The following is a 20,776-nucleotide window of genomic DNA, read 5'->3' as shown; positions in this document are numbered from 1 at the left end:
ACTCCAAAATTATTAAGGTATTATTGTTTTCGTACCTCTCGTTGAGTCACATATATAGGCATATTAATTCAAAGTTTCGTCATTGAAAAACAACAAAACACGTATAATAAATCTTGCCTTTTTTTTTTTATCTTCGACTCCTTTTCTTTCCCGCTGAATATACCTAATCAGACAGAAACGGATTCGCATGCTCATCAGCCTCTTAACCACCGAGCGGCTGAAGCCAATTGCAGAATCTAGTGGCAACCCAAGACTCACTACGACCACTGTCGTAATAACTATTTATTACGACGACGAAGTAAACCAGTTAGCCTAAGGACACTCTAGGGCAGTCCCGGTAGGGAAAAGCAACAACGCCAGTAGCTGCGGTCATTTTGGTAGCAGCTATGGCGGCATCAACAACCACCGCGTCGAAGCCACTAGGCTAGTACCGGTGTCTGCGTGCATCGGTCATCACCGGCTGGTGGGTCCCCCGGCAGGCCTGGCCGGCTGGCTTGTCGATGCCCAGAACTACATTTCTAGACAAACTGGGTAGCAAGCAGCGTTCTCATCTTTTCACGCCGCCCCGTTGTTTGGCAATGCTTGCTATCGCCGCCAGGATGTGAAGGAGATTCTAGTGGTTTAATATGGGTTTAAAGGAAACTGTGGGAGCAAACAACTCGGCCTGCTACTGCAACCGCAGTAGTTCTTTGGTGCTTGCAGGCCTGTCGCGGACGCTGATGTTGATGCTCTATGGGCTTTCGTCTGCTTTACCTATAGTTCACATGGCCATTCGCAGTCGGTAATCGCTGCAACGGTAAAGGATGTCGCACAACACAATTCCGCTAACATCTTTACATGTGACGGCGTATTTCTTGAAAGCTGAACTGAATGTAACTGCAAAGTCAGTATTAGCGATGAGATTTGCTTGTTGCAGGCTCGTAGAACCACTGATGCTAAGCTGTTAGGCAAAAAGGCAACGCTACTTAAGCAAGAAGAGATCCTCTGATCGGACCAGCCCTTCGTTTCCTAGGGCGGGCCATCCGCCTGGACCTAGCAGCCCTCTCTGCGACAGGACCAAGCTCAAACCGACACCGGAACCCAGCATTGTTCGGCTTTGCCGGTCAGCATGTGTTGTCAAAATTAGCCGCGTACATATGTTTTGAATTAGTTCTGTCCGACTAGAAAAACAAAAAACCCAAGAGGATATCGAAGAAAAAAGAAAATTTTACACAGTTTATATTTTAACTTAAATTGCCCAGTTGTCGACCACTATGCTCGTCAGATTATGCTATAGTCGTATATTAGTTGTTGTTTGATTCCAAGTTCCGTGAGCCCGATAATATGTATGTTGCCTAAGTGATCGGTGGATATCCAACTCAATACAGTGACTAATCTGTCGTCTTCATCTGAACTTCGCGAGTGTTCATCAGAAACAGTAAACATGTCGAATCGATACGGAGGTTATTACGTGAGTACCGGCAGAGATCATATAAAAATGTTCGATTATCGTATTTTCTAGGTCTCTGCTATGTTGTTGTCAGAGTTCCCGTATTAGGATGAAATCCGTACTTGTGACCTGATTATGCTAAAGAAACAACATATATCTATGCAGGACGAGTAGAACAGTCAACAGTAGTGTCGCAACAGCAGTAACAATCTATCACTTTATAAGATTCCTGTGATTTTCTGTATTTCGAATTTACGCAGATATATATCTGCCTAGCACAAAATGGTACCCTGCCATTATGGATATTCGGATATCTCATCGAACAAGGTGTTGTAAGCAGCCCACGTACATGACGCCTGAGGAATACGTATTCTGTTGAAACACGTCGTAAAATAGGTCGACGACATAGCCCTCTGTCCCCCAAAAGAACCGTTAGATTGCGCTGGAAACGATGCAGTAAGCAGGCACTCCGACTAGCAGTCGTTAGTCCCATAACGAGAAGCGTCTGATTGGGTTGGGGTAGAGAATTAAAGTGTCTGATAGATGTTCGTATCATGACCACTAGTTAGTACAGATTCGATAACGTCAGACCCGATTCTTTTACGCACATAGCTCAGAGTCATGTCCAGTCACGTTCACTGTGCCATGCTTTATATGCACCTGGCAAAAGCAAATACTAATTATTGACGAAAACGAGCACTGCTATTAAATCGTAATTGGACGGATTGTATTTAATAATCAATTTGATATATGTTAAAAGGGGAGAATTTTTTAACGGGAATACGCGACATTTGGTACAAGACTAACGTCAGCACAAATTTAAAGACGCTGGTTGCCCAACTAGCGTTTTGATCTTTTTTGAAAGTATTTCATCTAGGATTGTAAAGCTTAACTTCTAAGTATTGATTTTGAATCACAGATTGAAACTTACGTTGTGTTGTACGGAATAACTTTTACATAATGTTGCCATAGGGAGTACGATACGTTGACGCTGTACGATAATTCTAATGCAACTGTTAGGTAGCTCTGTACGCTAAAATATTCCTACCTTTTGGGGGATTTAACTCACCTATTTATTAGGAAGGGTGCTTTGAGTCACTTTATTTTAATAAAGTTGTGCTTCTTCGCCCCTTTAATACGGTTTAGCTTGACTATGTTGCGTATATGCAAGGCTCGTCTCCTGCGTACATTTATATATCGGACTACGTTAGGTAACAACATGGGTCATTTGATTCGGGTTTTCCAATCAAAAAGTTGCGGCACAGGATATTTTACGAGCTAATATTTACGCTGCATAACACCAATAATACCGAATAGGACAGAGTTTTTTAAATAGACGAAAGCTATTGACCTACAAAAGATATTTAATGAACAGAAATGCAAACAACTATTTCTGCTAAGCGGTCGGCTTGAGCGGATCTTTAAATTGAGTTACCTATATATATATATATATATATATATACATACTACGTTGCACTGCTAAAAAGGTCCCAAATCTTGCGTTGTTAACACTATCTATTTACCACGCTATTGTAACCGCGGATCTGAGCTAACCGGCTGTCGATGCTTTCGCACATATATGACTCTAGTCTATTCGCCCTTGCCAGGCAGTCCTGCATAAAACACACGAGCCTTTATACAGGAGCAGCAGTAACAGATCTACTAGACGAATTTTATATCTCAAAATCCCTGCAGTCTTAAGTCTGGATGGTGAGACATAAGTTTCATAGTTTGCGAAGTAATAAAGTTAAACGACCAGTTTCCGGTTTCAAAAACGCTGAAGCCACATTCTCTCGATATATTGCGCACTTTACCATCGCTAGTAACTGAAAGAGATACATAAACGATGGGCGAAACCTAGTTACCGCTCACATCTATATAGTTTGTAATGTTTCATAAATAGAGCTTCGATCAGGTGAACAGATTGCGGTCATAAAATCGTTTACGAATTGACAATGCGTTTCTATAATGGCGGGCTAACGTCGACTCTATGCTGCACTGCTGGCCGAGGAGCTAACTATACGTCATGTAAATTCAGATCGTTCTCGCTTCTTAGATAAATAACTGGAGAAACGATAAGTAGGAATAGCTTGATTTGTATTAACCGATGAAAAATGCCACAAACAGTATCATACAATGCCCAATCATTTTTGTACAATAATTTTAAATGAAGTATATAACATTTCCTATATTTCGTTCCAGTCCCCGTATCGGCGTACTACTTCACCCTCATTTAGCTCACAGTTCAACAGCTTGAGCTTTGGTAGCCCCAGTAGTTACCGGCCTAGTGCTGCGTTGGCTTCACCCACTTCTTCAATTGCTAACAAATATCAGAGTGCTGTGAACGCATCAAAAAATACGGGATCAACTTCAGGATACGATTACAGGAAGCCAGCTACCCCTGGTTACACATCAGACCATAGCAAATCGAGCAATGTGTCGGACACGGTTCACGCATCAGGTCATACTTCTGATAATAAGAAATCATTTATGCCGAAAGCAAACGGTGGATATGCGTCCGACGCTAGCAGAAGCGGATATGCTTCAGATGCTAAAGGATCACATAACAATGATTATGGACGGATCCAGAACGGCAGTTACGATCGGTCGCCTTCATGCTCACGATCGGTGTATAACTCGTATAAACCGCCAATTGGAGACAAATGCACCTCTCCATATAGCTCGAAAACAAATCTTACACGACCAGATCCAGTGTCTTCGCAAAGAGATAAGTCACCAAATCGTGGTGGATACCAGAGGCAAGCGTCGTTTTCTCAAAGGCAATGTCAACGCCAAGACAGCGGCGGATCGCGAGAGCAGAAGACTGCGAATTTCGGAAGCAGGACAAACCTCCAAAAACAAGATTCTAACGGCGAACAATCCCGATATGATAACCCGAAGGATTACCAGAGCGCTTATTTTGGGAATCGTCCGCCTCTACAGCGACAGGGTTCCGTAGGAGAACGGGCTATCCTGGTGGGTACTCCTGCACAGTCTTTCCCTCAGAGACAAGACTCTGCTTTGGGAAAATATAATCAGAAGAACGAAAGGATCACTGGTTATGGGTTTCCCCGACGAGGTAAATCTCTGAATGGTTCAGAGCGCTCAGAAATTAGTTTACCCTCGCCGTTTAATCGAGACTATAAAAGTGCACTTTCTTCAAGCGATGTGCCACCTCGACGAGGTAATACAGTAAATTGTTCTGGTGGATACCAATCAGACAGGTCTATAGGTGCCTCCCAAAGCCGTTCTCCTTCGCCATTTGCACGACAAAGTTCTTGCGAGGCATCTCGACTTGGGAGCGAGCTCAGTTCTGTGACGCAGGCTATTCAGCAGTTTAGTCTAGCCCCAAAACCCACTCTACCTCCATCGTGGCGGCCAAGTACAACCTTCCAACCTTTTGAAACACCGTATCGTCGAATTTACTACGTTCCGCCAAACTGGTCACCTTACAACGGTTTATCAAGAGTATCGTCATACAAAACACCTGAACCAAAGCCTAATCTAGCACCTGCTGACTTCTCTAATTCTGAGTCCGAGGAGTCCGATAGTGATAATGAAGAGAAAATCGAGTATTTAGTTTGTCGGTCAACTTCGCCGTCAACCACGAATCGGCCGGAAGATGAGAATATGATTTCTTCAATAGGCAGACTTCAGAAGCCAGCAAAGAAACGTTTCCCGGTGGGCAAACTTTGTGCATCTGTGCAGGTCGAATCGCAGGATATCAAAAAGGCGTTTGCCCCCAATTTAAAGATTCAATTCCCGGAGAAAACCACTCAGTCGAAAGCGTCTCCGACTGATACGGTTCCGGCTTACGCCTACTACGGAAAGTTTTCTACAGCAACAACACCTTCCGCTGCGAGCATAACAGCCAATAATAAACTTTCTCGACCTATCCCTGGCCAATCACCTCAAAGCTCACCTACGTCACCGAAGAAAATTACCGAACCCCAATGGCCACCTCAGACCGCGATTTCCAGAAAGTCAGCTTCTCCTGACGCAAACTCCGAGGGCAAACGACCCTCTCGGGAGATAAGGTCTCGCAAAAACAAAGACGAAATCCGCGAAAACCCAAAAAGTTATGAGGACTCTAACGAGGGTCGAAAGAGCAGGGAAGATACACGGGAAAACCAGAAAAGCAAAGAGCACGTTTACGAAACCGCCACAAACGAAACTATAGAATATGAAAAGCAACAACTAGCTAATACTAATAAAGACTTTAGAAAGTCCGTTTTAAATATGAATCTTACTGAGAAAGAACGAGAAGAATATTTGAAAATGCAAAAGGCAAAGCGAAAAGCCCTACGTCGCGCTGGAAAACCGATGGAAAAGGAGTCTGACACAGAGATTCTTCAATCGTCAACTGAGGATTCCGAATGTGAAGGCTCGTCTCGTCGCGAAGTCTTTAAAAGCCACTCACAGCGAAGCATCCATAAGCACGACGTGAAACGGACCTCATCATCTTCTTGTTTGAAGGGCGATTCAGAAAGTTCGTCAAACGAGGAGGAAGAAGATCACTCCCAAGTCAGAAGAGCATTCCGCCGAAAGCGATTTTCACGAGGCAACACACTAGAAGACCGAGCACCATCCCCGCAGGAACTGCAAAGTGTTGATAGGCTGCAAGAACTTGGCGATTCCCTCAAAGAAAAAGCGCCTTTGGCCCGAGCTGAAGATGACACCGAATGTGAAGAAGAGCTCCAGGGCGATTTTGAAATGGTCGACGAAGCGATTATCAGGACACCTTCAACGCCAAAAACTCAGCAGGAAGAACAGGAAAAGGCTTCAAGCACATCCGAGTCAGGTTCTTACGGTATCGAAAAGAGTGCGACAGTTGTTTTCAAAGGTTCAAATGATACTCAGGCAACTACAGATCATAATACAATCTCGCGGCCAGCATTTATTAAAATTCCTTCGCTGAACAGGCCGCAGGATGTTGTGTATTCACTTAAAAAGTCTGAAAGTTCACCACGAGTTGAGGACAGGGAATTTGTTGGTTCGGTTGAATTGACAGTTCCATTGCTAATACAAAAATCACATTCTGCAGAAACCGTCACGAATAATGCTAGACAAACTGACATCCAGAGGTCAAGTTCAAGTCAAGCTCAACTACATCCAGATTTTGCTCAGGAGCCACCAGGGCTCGCAAGATCGTCCGAGATAATCAACACAACAAAGCTAAAAGAAAACGATTTGAAGGTTCAGAAATTCAAGTACCAGTCCAAGCCACTTTATAACAGAACTCCAAGTTCAGGTACAGGCATAGTTAGTTCAGACCGCTCGGACCCCTGCAATAACAAAGTTGAAAAACCGAAAATCACTCTTTGGCAGGAATCTGAGCCTGTCCCATTCTTGCTACGGACGCCTCGACCCTACAAGTCGATATATAAAAGGCAGAGTGCTACTGATACTGAGTCCGAAGTTTACGAGAACATTCAATTTAATCACGCGCTTTTACCAAAAAAGCCAGCTCAAATCTTGCGCCTTCAACAAGAAGGTGATGTCAGTTCTAGTGACTATGAGGTGGTTGGAATACCAGCTCGTCGAAAAGAGCTCGTTAAGCGCCGTTCGAGAGAAGGTAACGATGAATCGAGGCCCAAAGGAACATCACCCTTTAGCGAGCACAAAAGTCGCCCCAACAGTATAGTTCAACAAGACAACCAGAGCTCACAGCCAACTATTTCCAAAACGGAGGCGGACCTCCTTCAGTATCTGGAACAGCAGAAAGAGCAAATGCGGCGCAAGGCTGAAGAGCATCATAGGCATCCATCGCAAAAGCAGCGTCCAAGATCTGAGGATGTAGCAAAGGCTAGTAAGGCCGTCATGTCAAATCCGCCTCAAATAGAGATCGACAAAGAGGGGAATGCTCCATTTCAACAGTCTCAAAGATCGAGCTCGTTCCGTAGCGATCGCTCTTCGTCAGAATCCCGGCCCTGTTGGGTAATTCACCAGGAGGTTCAGGGAATGGCTTCTTCAATTCCTCAAACGGCACGCACTGGCTCGCCGAACGAACAATCAATAACATCTGGTCCATTTAAGCAGAATGACGTTCAAAGATTCAACGTAGCGCTCTCTGCTGACACTTCAGTCGCACATGCGTCGCTACAGACAAATCAGCAGAAGCACCAGAAAAGCAACCAAACTCCACGCGCACCAAGACGCCAAGATGCTTCAGTGCGCAAAGGCAAAAGCCAGTTTATTGGTACCTTCAAAGATATCGATTCATTCTTGGAGTTCTGCGACAGTGACAGTTTCGACGCAATGGAAACTAAGTTCGACAACGAAACACTCCAGAATGTCGAATCGCTATCGCAGATCAAGAAGTCGTCCTCAAGACCGCAGATAAATAGACCCAGCAGCTTCATTGGCAACCTGGTAGATATCGATGACATTCTTGGTCCTGAGAGCCCCTCTATGTGTCCGTTTGAAAAGGGACAAGATGCAATGTCGTTCTTCAAAATTGAAGCGTCACAGGTCAAAGTCCATGGACCTAAAGACTCAATGAAATCTGAGCTCTTACCAAAAATCGAGGAATACGATAGTAGTGCGATTCGCATTCGTGAAGTGCCGAAGGGACAGGGCATCGTCAGTAAGGCGAGTGAAGCCATTATTATATAGAATATAATCACAATTGGAATCATTTATATTGTCAAATAATTTTCTTCTCTGTTTTGTACTCCACTAACTGTAATTAAACTGCGTATTGAGCATGCTGCCGATAGTCGTCTCGAGTAGGATAACCAAGTATTTATAGAACTATATCGCCAACAGTTAGAACCCTGGGGATAACAAGTGGCTACTGGAAATCTCTTGAATAAAGAGTGATTATTTTCTTATATGGGACCCTAATAAATCTCTTTCTGAATCCGTTGAGACTTGCAGAGACAAATGCTTAGCACAGGCCAGCAAAAGAACAAAGAGCTTCCATCTAAAGAAACTGAACCATTCTCCTGGTCTATGTCAACTAGAACGGTTGCCCTTAATATTCGAAACCAAAAACCTTGCGTGTTTCATTATCCTTTTATACATAATGCATGCACCGGCTGTGATGTGCCGGTAGGTTCTGCCCAAGTCGTTCGCCCTGTGACACCGAGCCAATCGTAGTGACGGTTGTGGTCCGACATGCGATTACGCGAAGACCAAAATGTATCACAAGGCTTAGTTATGTATGGTCTCAATCAACCAGTGCAAACAACGCAATAAACGAATGGCACTCAATGTTGAATCTGGCAACATCTTAGAGGGCCGAGCCCGTCGTCCCTCCGATGAACGCCAGCCAGCTAGGTGTTGCCGCTGTTTTGTATAGTGGTCAGATCGCCGCCGCCCGGTGTTCGGCGCTTACCACTCTGCTCTGAGCAGTCGTTACTGCTACTATGCCACAACTACGATCGCTGCACTCACGTTTACCGCGCCAGTCAAACATACAAACAAACCCACAGCCACTCTTCCTTTTGTTCGCCCTCTCCAGATCGTTCTTGTCGAGCCACGCTCGCATTCTGACTCAGCTGGGACCGCAGCCTCTACGGTGCTTCGACTACTGACCTCCACCTTTAGTTGCGGATGCCCGATGGTCCTATACCTTACCCTCAACCCCATCCACTCGCTTAACCCTATGTCGAGGCTTACAATGCGGTCGGCTATTTATACTTTCAGATAAACCGGCGATGTCGTCACCGTGCGGTCACTAGGCGTCGCTTAGCGTGTGGGAGTCCTTTTTTCCTTTCATGTCTTCCACTTGTTAGCCTTCTTTCACTGACTTCTATTATTACTTCTCCTTCTTCCTCCCTTAATACTTCTTACCCTCTTGTTTAATTTCCGCCACACGTGCATAGACACATACGCCCATATTATCATGCAGTTGCCTGTGTTCTTCGTAAAGTTTCACTCTGTTCAATTCCATAGTTTTTCTCCTGTGGGACTGAGGGGAACAGCGGCGTGATGTCGGCTCACGTGACTTTGCACGAGCCAGCGATCGAGTGCCGTATTTTGTGCTTCTGTTGTCGCTAGATGCCCACGGGCTGTCCAGTATTTCTGAACGACCTATTAGACAAGACTTTGTCGTTCCGGACACCTGCGCCAAGTGAAATTCCTGTTCGAGCCAATGGTCGCTCTACCTGTCTCGGTGTTGTAGTTTCGCCCGTTTGCCAACGGATTCTTCAAGTTTAAAGTTCTCGCTAGAACCTATCCACAATGTTTACGTGCAAAGTTCAATATATTGACGATGCCGATCCATTCGGGACGGCGTCGAGTGCTCCCCAACCGCCGTTATCTCTAGCGTCTGCTTTCACCTTTAACGTGTTCATGCCCCTCAACACGCAACTTACCGCTCTGCATCGATTTCTTCATGCTCCACACAAGGTGGAAAATGTTTTTGTGAAAAAAACATGTCTAATACTTGGCGTGATGTGCTAATAAGTGTCGATGTAGAGACCGTAGTGAGTTCGTAAATGGATATGTGTTATGCATGCATTTGGTTACATATTATATATTGACCACTGGATTTCTAGAAAGCCGTACCCGTTCATAGCGAACGAGCTTCGCAAGAAGATGTTCAAGATACCTCACTTTTGCAACTGCACTTGCGTTAGAGCTTAATACATATAAACTAGACAAGTTTGCAGCCATCTAATTTCCTTAGATAGATTCTCATAGTATACGATATTGATTAGGCAAAGATTAGAATGTGGTGAAAGGGAATCACGATCTAGATGTCGCCTGTTACAGGTGGATGATAGTTGTCTACAATTGTACCGTCATTCGGAAGAAGCAGGAACGTATTTAGATTTGGACTCGTCAATCGAACAACAGAGAGACGAGTTCGCAGCCTTCGAAAGGTTTGTGAGACACCTACTTTACGCTAAATCCTGAACTACAGCCAGAATATCATGACAAATAGTACTACAACAGATATTTATGAGTCATTTGTTCTACGTTATGGGACAATCTGGCCGAATAAACCTTCGAGCTGAAGCCTTTACGGCCTCTACTATTTCGCTTCTGTAACATAGAGCTTTTGAGCATCTGCGTGCAAAATGTATAACGTTGTGTTAAACAATAGCAAAACGTCCAGATGCCATTTTTATAGATACTTCTCATAACAATGTTTTATCAAGCCTCGTATGTCTTTTATATGGAAGACGAGACGAAGCGTGCAATGCAAATTGGGAAAATAGACCTTTTGGGTAGTTTTAAAAGCAGCGTCGTGTTGAGAGGCGACTATGTGTATGGAAACACCAAAACCCGTTATAATAACCGGGAGCACTTAATTCCATAGAGAAGATGCGTCGATAGTTCTTAGAAGCCAGCTGCCCGTTCGTGTTCATGCCATCATAGGTAAGTGACCCTATTTTTTATATAGTCAAATTTTATTAATTTAATTTATTACTCAACGTATAATTCATATATATATATATATATATAGCCGAAAATAGCACATTAGTGCTCGGCTTTCTTTTTTCATTTTCGATTTGACCGCCGGGTGTTATACACCATTTGAAATTGGCTTAGTTAGAACTTTGCCCAAATTTCGTAGTGTTCGCAGTTATGGGGCCCCGGTCTTTATTACCTTTATTGTAGATCTTTTTGGCAACTTCTTGCCCGTGATAAAATGCCGAACAGGCTATTTTTTAATTAGAAGCCTTAAAGCCTAAGAAATAGAGAAAATTTTGTGGTTTGAATGAAACAGTGAAAACGCGATTGGAGGAATTTTCAACCATACATAACATTTGAATACCTGAAACTGAAAAATAGAAATGGAAAGAAAAAAAATGAAAAGAGAAATTGCCATCACTCTCCAAACAATTCATATATGGAACGGATGCATTTGTTCAGTAGTATAGCTTAATTTGCATAGATAACTTTTGACTTTATTTTCTATCCGTAACCGTCTTATCAAAAGACGGGCGGTGTTCTGTTCGATTAGTGTCGATTTGTAGTCTTGCCACGGTATATACCGTAATGGAATATATATTGTTTGCCCCTACGAGAAAGATGTGCCGATCTGTTGCTACTCCGAACATCTCATTTTCCTGAGAACATGATCATGCATAAGAATGTTAATCCATGACAAAACGGAACCGTCCTAAGGCTAGTAGACAAAGTGTGGTCTCTTCTCCCTGTCGCTCGTATCACTGTGTCAGTGACTCGGTAATGCCTCAATTTTAGCTACTCTTAGTTGGATTATGTCGAACAGCTAACTCGGTTATTAGAAAGAGCTTCTTTAATCTATTCCATAAGGAAGACCTGTTTCTTTTTTATTATGTCAAGAAAGTGAGACACAATCCTTTGTGAGAGAACGCAATGCATCCTCTTTTTTTGCTCTGTTAGCGTTTCTTCCCTCAGAATTAGTCTGGCTGCTATCAATTCGCTTCATAGAAAAGAAACATTTTGCACTGGAGATTCTCGTTTGTAATTCAGTTCGATTTCACGGTTCTAAAACGTCCTATTTTTTCCGAAGCTGTCTAGGACATCGTGCTGCTTAAAAGGCCATTGCAACTTATTTATTGGTCAGCTATGTGCGTTCGTATTATTTAGATGAGTAGTAAAAAAAAAATGTGAGACATAACGTTTACATAAATAATTGTCACATTTCACTCATTAAATTCCATTGTAATGAGGTTTTCTCTAGTCTCTTACTAAGGCTATTAAGAAGAAATGGTTGTTTTGCCGAAGTTGTTCATAATTACATTTATATGTAATCGCCTATACCCGGTATGGGTGGCATATACGTCTTTAGACGGCAAAAATCTCTATAAAACAAAAAACAAGAACACTCATGTAGTTTAACAATATCGGTATACGGACCCTTTGGCCTTACTATTCTATTTGCCAACAGGACCGATAAATTTACCATCTTGTAAGCGTGCCCGTGTGAAGTAAATTAGCACTCAGCGACAAAAGACGCTGTTGACATGAGACCATTCAGTGGTCGGCTCGGCTGTTCACGGAGATAGAAAAACAGAAAGTAGGTTGAGAAGAATTGGGTCATATCACTCTGAACTAAAACCCATGGCAATAATAAAAATGTGTTACCTGATTAAATTAACGTTTTTCTAGAACCCGTTGATTTTGCGTTTACTAGGCAAATAAAATGATACGAATGATATGCAAATGTAATCTCTCAGTTGAGACTAAGCCACGGATATAACTAACAACAGCAAAGTCTCTGCTCGGTTGCATATATACAGGCATAATAATAGCTGTGTTCTCTTTAAGGCTAGACGAATTAATTGACTGACCTAAATCAATTAACTTAAATCAATAAAATATGATATACGTAAGACTACGGTGTCCTACCACGTAATCCTGATGAGATCTAATCTAGCGCTTCGCCCGAGACGAGCTCGCAGTTTTACTAGTTAGAATAATTAACAATGATTCATCGGGAAAAAAGGTGTACGCGGGGCTGAAAATACCACGCCTAGCAGTCTTTGCCCAAGTAAAGGCGGCTAGTCTAAGCGATGCCTATATATGTATATATGGGCATCGCTTAATGAATTGAGGCTAACTATAGAAACCCCCCAAACTCTAATACACTTTAAAAGAAAATGCTATTTCTATTTAAAACATTCAAACGGGTTGGCCTAAAAACGCGTCGATCGAACATGACCATAGCAAACTTCTATAGAACTAGGAAAATCCCGCTTTTGTTGAAACCCACGGATCTGGTCCGTGCTAACGAATAATTTCTTACTACTAACTTCTACTAGCAACTTCTTTCTTTTTTTTGCTTATCATTTATATTTCATGCGACGGTCTTTTCATAAGCAGAGGTGATTCATTAAAGCTGACTGCGTTAGCTTCGCAAAGTTTAACGTAGAGAAACAGCACATGTTTTCTAGCACAGTCATCCCTGTTCTTACGACATACGGCTAGGGACCATTGAACACTTCAACAATCATCAAATCTACGATATCGTTCCCGTACTGATCGTTGTCACTTACGTCGTACAGGCCTTGACCCGTCAATCAATTCTACCCATTCACTCCGACGACTGTTTTCGTCCTGTTGACCGAAGCAATCGTGCAATTGGTGTACGCGTGCGACATTTCACACAAACGCATGTCTTCGAGCTTAAACTGCTGTAATAAGTGTCTCAAAGGAACAATTTCGACACAGAATACAGAGAGAGTATTATGAGTGAAATACACCTCAGAGTTTGTAACAGATTTTTAGACAACCATAGACCTGATCTAGACGGACCCTTTCATCAGATTTCTTCCTATGCCAGTTCACTTGCGTTCAACACCAGTAATGTGGTTAACGGAACGAAAAAAATTGCGCCTGTTATTCAAAGTACGGGAGTTCAAGTTTGTGTATCCGTATCGACACATAATAGGTTGAATATTTAAGAGTGAAACTTGAGTATGTTACTTACATATGTTTAGTTGGACGCCTATTAATGTTTAGTGTACATAAAGTTGTAACGTAGAGTACATAAGGTTGCAAAAACGGCATGGAAAGCGGCATCAAAATGATCGCTCGTTGTCGGAAAAAATCACATTCGACATGAACTCAGACGAGCTTCATCCATTAGGTAGTATCCTTTAAATGGGTCAGATTAATCAATTGATCTTAAAGAATAAAATTAAAGCTGAGTACATCCTACGATGACTATAATATATAATAGAATTGAATAATAGTTTTTTCTTTAGATACTTTTAGTTTCATTTGTCCTTTAAGCAAAGCTAAGCATTGCGATTCCGGTACAGAGAAACTGATGAATTCAAATGGTCGTGACCTACGGCGCGCGCTGTTTGCCCTGAAGCAAGTGTTCCAGGATGATAAGGACCTGGTGCACGCGTTTGTTGAAAACCGAGGACTGGACGTTCTCGTTAAGATTGGCCAGAATTCTGACCACAATTATCAGAACTATATCCTTAGAGGTATGTGAAGTTAATACCAAAACTGAAAGTTACTCATCAGAAATAACTAAATCAGCAGTATAATAACTAAGCGTCGTTCGCTTGAAGAATTTCTACCTAAGTTATCTTGTCTGCAAAGAGTCCATCAAGAGCTCAACACTCTAAATCACGATATTGTTCGATATATCATACATGCCGTGTGTTCAAAATAAATGAAATTCTCAGTCTCAATGTAACTGAATTAATGCATCTACTTCTTTGCCTTACAATGGTAAATGGGTCTATTTGTCCTTTCTTTTCTCCTTGTGGTAGCTCTGGGGCAAATAATGCTTTACGTGGATGGTATGCACGGAGTAATTAGGCATAACCAGACAATTCAATGGCTTTATCTTCTGACCCAGTCGAATGTAAGTACAGGATTTCTTGGCCAAAGCAACCAAGATGACTTCTTTTAGCACCTCATATACATTACAATATTCCGAGAATGCGTTCTGATCATATCTGAAGAGATAATTTTTTTTTTTTTTTTATCTCGGTTTACTTATATAAAGAAGTCTCAGCGTGAGTAGAGATTTGCAAGAAGCGTTAACGTAGCATAGATATAATCGACAATATAAATTGTCTTTGTGCTGCAAGTATACATCTAAGAAACGATGTTAGAAAAATAAGATCAGTAGATACCTTTAATAAGGGCACCGTTGATACTATTTGGCATTGATGAATCTACAAACTGTGAAGTTAGAATTATTGTAAAACTGACCCTATGTTCCGATATAATTCTAAGTTTAAAGTTAAAAAAAATCATTGTGCGTCTTTCAATTGCAGTATCGATTGGTTGTGAAAGCTGCCCTCAAACTCCTTCTTGTTTTCTTCGAATATACAGATACCAACTGTTTACAGCTGTTGCGTGCGATGTACCGCGTGCAGCAGACGCATGGCCTAAAACCCTGGGCAAGTGTGATGAAGATCCTTTCGCAAAGGGATAACGCCGATATGGAGCTGCTTATCTTCGCAATGTCTCTCATTAATAAGGTAAACCGTAAGCCCCTGCCGTGTGACAGTTCAAAGTTGCCGAACTTCCACTTGAAAGTAAACTCACTATTGGTACATTTCGATAAATACAACGCAATATTTTGTAAAATCATCTTTTCTATTATATAATTATACGTGTTGTGAAATAGTTTAGCCTAAAGAAATGTAGCGGTTCCGGCCGCTCTGACCCGTGGATGAAGGTCCTGAAAATGTAGTAACGTTCCGCAGGGCACGTATACCCCGTTCATTTGTTAATAATCCTTTTGTTGTGCGCAATTTGTATAAGTGCCTTGAGCATTGGCGCGAACCTGCTGTTTTCTAACAGCCCCCAGTACCAACTGCTCTGTTATTTATTTGCTCGTCATGTCATAGTAACTGACAGTAACCATGATTTTTACTAAATAGGAAAGGAAATAAATTACTGCAGACCGTGTATTACGTTACCTAATAGTTGCTTATCTGTGACGCTCACAGAACGAGTCGATATCTAGCAAAAGAGTCGACTGCTTCTCAAGACGAAGGGCGACCACCACAAAATGTTATGGCCGCAGCTTTTTGCCCACAGTCTTAACTTGGAGCGAGTCTATACGCTTACCAGTGCCCCAGTGAAACTCGAGAGTGCTACATCGCCTGTTGGATTTGTTTTCGAACAGGATAATTTTCTGTTCGATTATGGCCGGAACAAAATAGGATAGTGTTTTAGTTTAAAAAGAAAGATGAACTCCAACTAATTGAGTATCCTATAGACTGCCGTAGAAGATTGCAGTTGTGCTTAACGGATGGTTCGAGACCTTCGTTAGCTTTCACTCTGGAGCCGAAGGGCATCGATTTGATGGAAGCGACGGATCCATTTGTACAGGTCTGAGGTTTGCAAGGGTACTAATCTTCTAATATTTAGGATTTTATATTGGCCGAGGAGTCTTCTATTAAAATGATGCACTCATTGGCAGCACTGTAACTCTTCCAAATCATTTAGTATACGTCCTGATAGACCACGCTATATGCAAAAAGCTCGTATTTGTTCCTGCATTGTCAATTTGTTAATGCCAATAGTTATCAAAGTTCGACTTTTGGATATTTCTGCGACGAGTACAGCAGGTATATTACCAATGTAAATTTTCGTGCAAATATTGGAGAACATATAACGCGGTTGTTGTGTGCTGTTCTAGACCTTGGACGGCGTTCCTGACCAGGACACCTATTACGATATAGTAGATTCTCTCGAAGAAATGGGAATGGAGCGCGTTGTGCAATTCTACTTGTCAAAACAGGGTGTTGACAACGAGCTTTTACAGCAGCTGCAACTTTACGAAAACATTCTGAGACTAGAAGATGGAATCACGACACCTAACACAAAGGTTCCGGCCTGCGTCAGGTTAGTGCCTACGAAGTGTTTCATCTCTATTGGGATTAGAGTTATGATGTTATCTATTAAACAAAATAACAAGTATGTACTTGTAAGTGAAAACAAATACCTATCTAAAATATCACGCGTATTATACATAAGTGTATTGATGTGCTCATCCTAAGGGTACCAGTAGCTGCGTGACATAAAAATTCTATAAATAACCCAAACGTTATACTTCTGCATATCTAACTCGAGCTAAAAAGATGGGACAAGTTGCTTAAAATAAGAAAAGTTATGTAGAAGCTCTTGGCAGTAAAACGCGTTTGAGCCTGATCGTTTTGGAGACGTCGTCATACATTGTTGGCCTCCCTGGAGCAGGCCTCGTGCTGTGTTTCAATAAATTTTGAGGTATTTAATTTAGGGATTAAAATGATACATTTTATACTATACAAATATATGCTAGTTACACTAAGTACACGTTTCCTGTATAACAAATAAATACATTTACACAAAAAGCATAAATCTATGTTTATAATCTTTGTTTCACACAAAACTCAAAATCGATTGCGGCTATCGATTAGTATCAGCAAAATGGGGAATCATAGAATTAATATATTTAAACGTCGAGTTTCTAAATATACTGAATCATCATTGTACTTCTTTTTACTGACTATAGAATTAATTCACACGCACGTTGCAGAAACCGTAAGCAGAACCCCTCTCGAAAGAGCCGTCGACACAATCCGAACGATGGCCCTCCTACAAAAGTTAAGCCTTCCCCCCTCCTTCAAAATCTCATACGGTCGGTAGAAGATACGGCGTTCACTGATAATGATCTGACACCAGCAATGAGACGTTGGAAGGATGATCATAAGATGCGAGACTATCTCCGGGATGAAAACGATGAACCAATGGACATATGCGAACAGGGAGCGCAACCGTCAGCGAACGTTCGCCAGTTTAAGAATATTTTTGAACAAACGATTCAGGAGCAGGAAGCCGGCGATGCGCCCCTTAGACAAGAGGTTCCTCGGCGACAATTAATTGATCTTTCAGCACTTCATCACGCGCAAGAGAACATCCCCAAAATACCCGAACATCAAGCCAGAAACCTTGCTTCAGCTGGATATCAACAGCAACAGGTAGCGGAGGCTTGGTGTTTACTTTTAGCATACAGTAGTGTAACTTCTTTGTCATTTAAAGCTGTGCAAGCTTTATTTCTATATTTTAGGGAAAAAGGCAATAGACAAATGAGATAAAAGTCCTCAGAAAACACAATTTATATCCCAAGGAATATTTCGAAAGAAATTACAAATATTTAATTATTACATATATCCGTGTATCGGAGTTTAGCAAGCGCTTGCAGAGAAACTATCCAGCTACCCGCCGATGCGACCACCAACATCGCTTGATGCGCCCGTTATCCCTTCCCGGCAGCCTCCGTACGCAGCTTCTCAGCCAAGCTTCAGACAACGGCCTCCTCCTATTAGCCTAGGAAAAGTTCCACCACCCAATCGTAACCAGTTCTCTAATAACCTACAGAAGTTTAACTGCTTTGAAAAAGACAGCATTCTGCAGGATATGCTCTGGAAATCCGGAAGCCCGGTGCAATGGCAAGACTTCATCAAGTCCGTCAGGAGGCCTCTATTTATTAATGACTTCGACTTCACAGACCTCAGCGAAGACGATGACGTAACAGTGCTTAACGAGGACGGGGTTCCCTTCGCTGTAAGTGGATCCACTCCACCTCCTCCACCGCCGATGGACGGTTTGGACGGGCCACCGCCACCACCATTTGGCGTTGGTTTTGGCGGACCTCCTCCCCCGCCACCACCACCCGGAGCTCCTCCGACTTTTCCTCCACCGTTTGGCGCACGAGCACCTTCACAGGCTCTATTCGAAGCGCCTCCATTCGGAGCCACGGGGCCCCGTAAAACTACCCCGCCTTTCCTTCAACAAAAGCAACACTCCTCAAGCCAACTTCCATGGGCTTCTAGCAAGTAAGTAAATTGCTAGTTTTCACTTTTCCACCTTAGTTGTAAGGTGTTCTCAATAAAAGTATTATATAAAAATTATATTATATAAAACAAGTACATTATATAAAAAAAGAAAAAGTTTAGGGTTTGCTACAGCTGTACCGTCGATGTGCCAAAAATACGGTGTCGGAGATTTTGTCAAGAAACACGCTATGCGACATAACGAGCTAGATATAGTTATGGAAACGACTGATGTACAATACTGGACTAAGGCTGTTAGTAACTACGATACAGCGAGCAAAAGATCGTACAAAGATTCAATGACAGAATTACAAAATGGTCATAGAAAGTAGCTTAATAAACTTAGTAGTTCATTACATTAACATAACTGTATGTATTTTACACAAATGCAGTACGCTTAGACTAATTCTCTACTTATAGAATGTGACGTTTGCCACATTCTAATACTCACGAGCGTTTCGCTTATGAGCTTCCCTAATAAGAGAAGGCAATTGTTCTTTGAAAACACGGCGTTTAAATGCTTCTTTGCGTTTTGACTATGCAAGATTGGTTCATCACCGCCGTTTCGGCTTTTTGTTTTAGTAAAGGTTAGTCGGAACGGGAATCCACCATTTTCCCCAGTTTAATTAGAATTGATTATATTTTAGTGATATTATAAAGCCGTAATAAAGTAGTCCTTGGCTGTCCTGCAGGAATGAACCCGGCGCACAGCCAACAATCCAGAAGAGTAAAAAAACAGTTAAGCTCTTCTGGAAGGAAATTAAAGAAGATCGAATGCTTCTAGCTCGTATTAAGAAGCAACATACGATATGGGATGAACTCTGTTCGGAAGAGATCGACACGGCCAAGCTAGAGGAGCTATTCGAAAACAAAGCCAAAGACCTTATGAAACAGGTAAGGCATAAGCTTAAAATTAAATATTGTAATCAAAGCCGCAGAGTGTGAACCATTGATCTACCTGATGAATTACCACCGGAGTTCGGAGCGCCTCACTGATAAATTGACTCATTTTTTTTTAAACTTGTGCTACGAAGAAGAAAAGATTACAAGATTCGATATGGGGAGTCACTTAGTTTTTAAATTGATCGAGCGAGTTATTTGCAAGAATGAGCCACACAACAGCCATAAGTGGGAAATAAAACGTTACGTGCCTCTTTGCCGACACAATACAAAAAAGTAGGCCCTTCATAAGACTACAAATGTAATTAGCGCCTATTGGACTACAATCCGCCGTTATATCTGGAGTACCGTTATATCTGGATGCCGCTGTCTACTGTAGCATGAAGACTTGACTCACTTACTCCATAACCATGACGGACTTCACAGATAATCCTTGTGAAAATGCGCTTCGTATATAATTTGTTAACTTGTCGATGAGTTGCGTTTTCAAGCCACAGGTTTGGCAGGGTTGAATGTCTATTTGCAAACTTTCCCATTTCAAAATACATAGATTTGCAAGCGGAGTTGGAGGTATTTTCTGTTGTTTTGGGGCCTATTTCCTTAGAGATTTCTAATTACGGCGTTACTTCACTTGCGTAAAACAATTGACGCGCCTGGAGCCTCGCTTTGCCAGGAAAAACACATCGTTTTTATTGTAGCACGTCAGCTTACTACACTCCTGTTTCAAATACAGCTAATACGTATATTTGAGACGCGTCAGAGTAAATAACGGGTGTTAAGCGCATCTCACTGTGAACTGCTTTGTATCTGTTCTTACTACTACTGCTACGATATTTTGCAGAAACAAGAAGGTAAAAGGAATGAGATTACAGTATTAGATGCGAAACGATCGAATGCCATCAACATCGGCATGACAAAGTTACCAAATCCTCGGACGATCCGGGCGGCGATCCTAAAAATGGACTCCACAGTCATGAACCGGGAAGGCATCGAGAAAATCCTTACGACGATGATACCGTCGGCTGAGGAGATGAACAAAATCGTCGAGGCTCAAATGGCCAACCCAGAGGTGCCGCTTGGCAATGCCGAAAACTTCCTACTGACGCTGTCGTCCATTACTGAGCTCGAGCCACGCCTCAGGTACATCTGTAGTATTCTTGTTATACACTATTACACAGCCAAGGCTCTCAGTGAACACCGTTTAACAATT

General features: G+C 42.2%; 1 protein-coding gene across 1 annotated transcript; it reads left to right on the top strand.

Annotated features, from left to right (window-relative positions):
- Positions 1–695: 695 nt before the first annotated feature.
- On the top strand, positions 696–20,706 carry Fhos (Formin homology 2 domain containing; the record flags this gene model as incomplete). The annotated part of the gene is given in 12 exon segments (XM_022853875.2): positions 696–1,450; positions 3,632–8,020; positions 10,151–10,260; positions 10,701–10,759; positions 14,137–14,310; positions 14,602–14,696; positions 15,115–15,321; positions 16,491–16,696; positions 17,370–17,811; positions 18,023–18,669; positions 19,359–19,560; positions 20,408–20,706. Coding segments are annotated over 12 exon segments (6,857 nt in total), but the record flags the coding sequence as incomplete, so codon positions are not given.
- Positions 20,707–20,776: the final 70 nt, after the last annotated feature.

Source organism: Varroa jacobsoni, unplaced genomic scaffold (assembly GCF_002532875.2).
Source record: "Varroa jacobsoni isolate VJ856 unplaced genomic scaffold, vjacob_1.0 contig02221, whole genome shotgun sequence".
NCBI classification, from domain to species: Eukaryota; Metazoa; Arthropoda; class Arachnida; order Mesostigmata; family Varroidae; genus Varroa; species Varroa jacobsoni.
The sequence above is the reverse complement of the archived record's forward strand: the minus strand, read 5'-3'. Positions and strand labels throughout refer to the sequence as shown.